Here is a 7,026-nt window from a genome sequence, read left to right on the forward strand (position 1 = left end):
AGAAAGGATGCAAGATCAGACACTCACTGGGAAGGAAGAAACCGAGAAAGGCACAGCAGTGTGTTGAGAAATAAAGCGGAAACGGTCACAGAATTATTTTAAGAGCCACTGTCACATATTTCAATTCGGCAGCACAAGCACTCACCATCAAAACAAAACAAAAGCCAAGAGGAACTAAACCTGCACCCAGAACTAGACTCAACTCTGTGTGGCCATAGCCCCGTCCTGTGGTAAAGAGAAAGGTTTGGTGCAACATTTGAATTTTAAATTGTGCCACATTTATTGTCTCTTACTTGCCTTTAAAAAAAAAAAAAAAAAACACACAGTGGAAGGGCAATTTCCTGAGTAATTTGCAAAACCACAAATTCATCCACAGAAATATGAAAAAGCATGACCTATAATATACTCGTTTTGAGAAACTGCAATCAGACAGTTTTAAACATGGAGTCGGAGTTATTCGTAGCCCAGCACTTCAGGCAAGCAGTGGATCTGAAGCGACGCATACCCACTTATTCTTGGCGTTGAGAAATTTAGGCCCTCGGAAAAGTGACTTTGAGATCAGAAGGTCACCTGCCCATCCATCTTCTCTTTCAGGGGTCAACAAGTCACCAAACTCTTCCAAAGACTGTGAGCCCAGAGTTCCTAAATCAGTAGCACCTCAGGAGGCAGAATTTACATTTCTGACTAGGGTGTGGAAACCTAGAATTGCTGGTTAGGGGACTCCAACTCCATACCCAATGTCCTCTGTGTCAGCAGCAGAGGCATTGGGATGGTGGGCGGCACTCCCCTCTGTCTCTGCCGGGTCACTAGGGCTCTTAGCAAAGTTACCCAACCTCTCTGAACCTAAGTTTCCAACATGTGAGTCAAGTTCAGAGGACTAAAGAAGGGAATGCCCACAAAGTGCTAGGTTAACCAACCACCCCCATGTCTTCTTGGTTTAGTCCAGTGCTGAGTTATGAACCAAGAACACACATGTACTAAACACACATTGTTCTGGTAAACTCCAATGTCAGAACTTAATAAAAGACTAGCTACCTCCTATTCAATAGTTCTAGAATTACTTTCTTTCCCTAAAACACTAGAATGATTAATATTCAACATGGACAAGATTAAAGACTGGCAAAGACAGAAAATAACCAGAACATTCATAACAGATTGGTTTGTAACAGTCAAATCTGGGCGTAGAAGGGGGGGGGGGGGAAAAATATCTACCAAAGAATACTATGCAGCAATGAAAAAGGAGCTACAGAGTGAAGTATACAACATAAGCTATCCAAAACCTTCTGGGTAAAAACAGACACATAGTATAGTATATACTACATTTTATCTTTTATGAAGTCAAAGAATATGCAAATCTATAGTAAGAGGAATCAACACCCTTGATTGAGAGGGGATTAACTAGAAAGAATCATGAAGGGAATATTTAGCTGATAGTAACGTGTATATTCATTTGAGTGATGGGAACGTGAGAGGGTACATGCTCCCAAATCCATTACAGCAGACACCCGGTATCTGACCTAAACATATATAATACATACACAAGTATCATAAGACTGCAGCACACTAGACATGGCAGCAAACACCTTTGATCCTAGTCCTCTAGAGACAGACAGGAGGACCAGGCATTCAAAGCCAACCAGGACTATACTGCCTCAAAAACAAAACAAAAGCTAAACAAAACAGTATGTACTCTGTGTGTGTGTGTGTGTGTGTGTGTGTGTGTGTGTGTGTGTGTGTTTAAAAGTTTAGGTTTTTAAAATATCTGAATCCTGCTATAATTCTGTATTTTAAATATATGAATTCTGAAAATAATATGCATTCAGAGATCCAACTAGCACACATACATTTGTAATATTTTTAAGCATTTTACGACCAACAGCCGTCCTCTCCACTTAAAGTGGGTCTATTAAGTCTGGTTCTCAATCCACTCCTATCCATACAACACTATTTGCCATGTCTATTTTGCTCCGTAAGTCTCTCCAGAGAACTGCCATGCAACAGAAAGGCTGTGACACACAGATGTCTATGGCCACATAGACATGTAGCCAGAGTGACTATGTCCCTTGTCAGGGCTAACTCAAAATAGAAACACCATAAAAAAATATAGTATTTCCCAATTACCAGCTCAGTCCACCTGATACAATAAAGACACAGTAAAAGAAAAAGTCAGAGACAAATACATCCTATAACTTAAATCATCTTGCAACAGGAAAGTGAGAGAAGATTGTTGAAATGGTTCCTAGGGTCATCTTCATTGTAATGTAGACATTTTACAAGTGACTGTGCCCAAGTCTTTATCACATGCAACAGTTTTTACAAAGTGGTGGATTCCACACTAGGCCACTCCTAGCCTATTACAAGGATGTTGGCAAAGGACAGTCCCAATCGTAGGAACCGACACCTGAAGGCACTACAGTAACTGTCAAATCCACAGGCATCTTTCCCCCAGTTCCACCAATGAAGGGCGAGTGCTCACAGGAGAGACAGAGGGTTGGGGGAAGAAGGGAAGGCGCCAGCATCAAGGATCTCTGCAAAACAGTGGAAGGAAGAGCTCAGCTTCTGGCAGCTTCTTGCCCATGGCCAACAGATCTTAGGACCCATTAACCACCACCCAGACATCCTGCTGGATGAGAAATCTTTCTGCAAAATGAGCCTGAACTCAAACCCAATGTTACCCCCCAATAAATAAATGCCTGTCACAGTATTTTCTCAACAGCCCTAACCAAGTCATTATCACCCGGGGAACTGGCACTAAATTCCTAGCTAAAAACTGAATTCCTAACTGCTTAAATTCAACTCTAATACAACATACAACCATAACTCACTTTTACTGAGCACTTACTGTGAACCAGCACTGCTGTGCACACTTCCTGGGTTACGGTCCTAGGAGAAACTCCTAAGGACATAGTCATCAGACAAGGCCAAGCAGCAAGATAAGGACATTCCACTGTTAGGTGTCAGCCTCTGCGCTCCCAACACGGTAGAAAGTCCGGGCTACTGGGCTAACCACACACAATACTGCACTCATCCTCAGGTCATCTGGAAGAGGCCTGCTGCTGGAGAGAGCTGGCTCTCCCAGGCTTTCCTTTGACACGTTTCCTTCAGCTGCTGCCATCCTGACAGGAACATATGGCAACTTTTCACCACATTCAACTCTGCCACCTCCTCTGGTGCTTTCATCTGGGAGAACCTGCGTCACAGCACTCGGGTGCAGGAGGGATGCCTTTAAGTACTGCAGCTATGCTCCGGTAGCCAGACAGAGAGCAGACCATTGCTCAGACCAAACTGCGAGGGAGTCATCAAATGCGTCTTTTAGAAAGCCATCCCTACCCTACAGACTTCTAAGAGAGGCCTTGCTTCTCCCACACACACCCCAAAACTCAGGCCCCTTAAGTCATCCCCTCAAGCCCTCCTCCTCCTCGCTCAAGGTTTAACAGAAAAGACCCATACACTTTAGTAGTTGTGTGACCTTGGGCAAGTCATTTACCTAGGTCAGCTCCGGCTTACTTTTTGTAATATAGGACTTACAAAAACAAGTCGATCTTATAGCATTGTTGTGAATCACAATGAGATAATGCAATTAAACCACTTTACAGAGAGCCTCTCATATAGCACGCTAACAATGAATTGTAATCTCTCAACAATCATCATCAATAAGGACGACAGTGCAAGGGGAGGCGGCGGCTGGGTAAACTTGGACTAGATTCGCGCCAAGAGCTAAACACCCCTTCCCCCACCGTAGGTCTCCACAAGGAGGAGACACAGACGTCACCCCGCTGTGGGGTGAATGCAGGCTCTGCAGGCGGCTAGATTAAGGACTCTAGGGGGTCATAACCCAACCTCACCTGGAGGGCTTGCAGGGTGAAGGCAATTTTGTGAAGTAAGAATTCCAGTCAACCATAAATAGACCCTCCCTTTCCACGACCCACTCTCCAGTTCAGGGAACACAAGCAATGGCAAGCCACCAGCTCGGTGAGCTCATCTATCCCATAAGGGGCTGTGGAAAGCGTCCACCTTAGCTTGCCTCAGTTACCCATCTGCCTTAAGGTGCAGACGAAGCTGCGCAGCACTAGGTGGCTACGACAAGAAGTTGGCAAACCAGGCCTGGGAAGCATCTCCCCGCTTCCCGGCGCAACCCCGGCCCCTGGCCGCCACGCAGGTGGGCGCGCAGCCCACAACCGCACAACTTTGAGTTCATCTGGCCCGGGCCTCAACTTTGGCTCACAGCACTCGGAGCAAACGGCGCCCCCTCAGGCCTCCCCTCTTCTTCGGGATGCGCCCCCCCAAAGACACGCCCGTCTTACCTTGTCTGACGGCTTTGAAGGTGACGGCCTCCTTGCAGCTGTCGATGACTCCCAGCACGTCATAGCGGGGCAAGCCGGACACCCGGACCCCCTGCACCTCCAGCAGCAGCTCACCTTCAGCCAGCTTCGGTCCCTCGCCACCGCCGGGAAGCCCCGCCGCCTCGGCCGCCGCCACCGCCCCCACGTACGGAAACTCCCCATGCTCCGCGCCCCCCAGCACCGTCACCCCCAGCTCGCCCTGGGGTCCCCGCTTCACGGTGCATTCGTGAACGCGGCCAGTCCAGTGGTTCTTCTTCTGGATCACTTTCGACATGATGAGTTACAGCCCCTCCTCAAAAGAAAAATTAAAATTAAAGAAAAAAAAAGGAAAACTGCTAAAACGAGAGACAGGTGCCCCCACAGCACGAGCCCCCGGAGCGGCGGGCTCACGGGAGAAGCATCTCTCTCTCGGAGCGCGGGAGCGAGCTACTCGAGCCTCCTCGCCCGACTCTCTCGCGCTCTCAAGCCATCATAAAACAAACTTTCCGGGCTCCGTTGAGAGCCCTGCACAGGCGCCCGCGAGCTTTGTTTGCATTCCGGTGCCTCCGGGTCCGCGTTCCGGCGCCGATCGCGCTCCCGGGACCAGAGTCCACTCCGACGCCGCCCGGGCCCGCTCTCTGCTCCGCAGCTTTCTCCACACGCGCCGCGCCTGCTCCGCGCCCGCCGGCCGCTCCTCAGCGCGAGGGAAGCCCTTTCCAAGCTAGTTGCCGGGAGCCCTGGAGACGCGGCGGCGCGGGGCGGGGGTGAGGGGACGCGAGGGAAGTGGCCGCGGCCCCTTTAAGCAGATACAAAGGCTCTGCTTGTTTTGTTACAGTTCATTCTACTCCGCGCGGCGGAGCGCGGCGGCCGGCTGGATAGGAGGCGCGCGCGCATGCGCTCGGCGGCCGCCCGCGGGCAGGCCCGCCCCACCCCTCCTCCTGGAAGGGAGAGATTCCAACGCGCCTCCCGCGGGGTCCTAGGGCCGACCTTCCATTGACGCCAACTTGCTCCTGTATCTGCACCCCTAGAATTCCTACTTTTCCTGTGCCGTCGGCCCAGCCAGAGCCTTTTGGGGAACACGTGCGCGTGCCCCACTCCAGCTCTCTAACTTTCGTAACGCAGGAAATGTGGCTTTGGTGCTTAACAAATCCTTTCAAACAGGTGGGGGCTGGGAGACCAATTCGGCGGGGGGCTCACACTCTTGCCTGCCAGCCAGGTTCCCTCCTCGCCCTCGGTGGCCACGCCATCTCTCTCGCGGCCCCACTGCCTTCCGCCTCATTTCCGCGCCTGCTCCCGGCCCAGGGGTTCAAGTCCACATGGCGGAGCCTGGCTCTTGTCTGTGTGACGCTGAGGACCCGAACCAGCAAGACCCACGCACCCTCTGCATTTCTCTCCGCGCCCACCGTTAAACTTTGGGGCCAACTTTTTAGGACAAGGAGAAAACTGTCGGTGAGCGAGTCTTCTACCTAAGACTTCTCATTGTCCTTCCAGCAAAGGGGCGGCAGCGGCCAGCCCCTTTTAGCTTCTGGGAGAGCCGAGAACCCTAAGGACTGCTTTGGGGAGTAAAGATCACCGCAGGGTACGGGTCCTGCACACGTGTGGGCGCGCCGGCCACCTCGGAATTCGCCGCCCAGAGGCTGGGTGCAGTAATCAGCGCTGAAGAGGCTGGGACAGAAAGAACAGCCCCCACCGCCAAGAGGCTAGTGCAGCAGTGGCCCTAGCGGTTTCGTTTACTTTTCAGTGGTTTCCAATGAGTTCCTCTTTGGTCACAGACTTGAGAATCTACTAGATAAAGGGAGCTTAGTTGGAGCCGCTCAGAAAGGTGAGGTGGGTTGAGAGGAAAAGTCTGAAGTTCCGCAGGCATCTCAAGTACTCAAGACCTTAAGTGAACGAACCTCAGACCTTCCACTTGCCAAAGCTGGTGGAATACAACCAAATCCCCACAGTTGTTAGAAATAATACATAAGCACTGGAAACTTACAAAGTTTATAATTGTATGGTAGCATATAAAATTTCACAGTCTGATAACTGGGGGTTGGCGTGGGGGATGAGGAATCGGAGTCCTTAGTAGTTGGGATTGTAGGGTAGAGATAATCCCCTCTGTAGAACTTAAGCATATATTTAAGCTCTTCAAGCCCTGTTTCTGGAGAGCTATTCTAAGTTAATAAAAATAAGGGTCTGGTGTTTCACATCTGTAATCCCGGTACTTGTGAGGCTGAGGCATGGGGATCAAGAATTCAAGGCAAATTCTAGGCGAGGACAGCCTGGACTCCATTTAAAAAAAAAAAAAAGACAAAAACAAAAACAAAAACAAAAAAACCTGGCTCCAGAGTATTTGAGAAGGTGAAAGCAATTTCACTGCCAGCCTCTTTGTTTTGTTGTTGTTGGTTTGGTTTGGTTTGGTTTGGATTGGTTTGGTTTGGTTTTGGGGGAGGGGTTGTTGGTTGTTTTGTTTCCCCCCCCCCCCCCAGAGGTGATAGTGCTGTTTGTGGGGCTTTTTTGTTTTGTTGGTTTTGGTTTTGTTGTTGTTTTAACCCTTTCAATACTGAAGTCAAATGAGCAACCCCTTCAAACCTACCTGCCAAACCCTAGCATCTCTAGGATGTTCTAACTTGCGTTTTGTTGCTGTAATAAAACACTAACCAAAGCCGACTTGGTCAAAAAGGATCTATTTGAACTTACAGCTCAGGAATGCTGCCCACTG

The 7,026-nt window shown here is 49.6% G+C and overlaps 1 protein-coding gene across 50 annotated transcripts in view; it reads right to left on the bottom strand.

Moving 5' to 3' along the window:
* The window catches only part of Magi1 (membrane associated guanylate kinase, WW and PDZ domain containing 1), a 603,975-nt gene extending 598,766 nt beyond the window's left edge, over window positions 1-5,209 (bottom strand). For 48 of the 50 annotated variants that reach the window (XM_087658830.1, XM_087658851.1, XM_087658829.1 and 45 more), the window contains exon 1: window positions 4,305-5,195. In XM_087658830.1, coding sequence (XP_087514956.1) covers window positions 4,305-4,617 — 313 coding nt within the window. In that variant the 5' untranslated portion in view covers window positions 4,618-5,195. 50 annotated transcript variants of the gene reach the window in all.
* Window positions 5,210-7,026: the final 1,817 nt, after the last annotated feature.

The sequence above is a fragment of the Rattus norvegicus genome, chromosome 4 (assembly GCF_021556685.1).
Source record: "Rattus norvegicus strain SHRSP/BbbUtx chromosome 4, alternate assembly SHRSP_T2T, whole genome shotgun sequence".
Taxonomy (NCBI): Eukaryota; Metazoa; Chordata; class Mammalia; order Rodentia; family Muridae; genus Rattus; species Rattus norvegicus.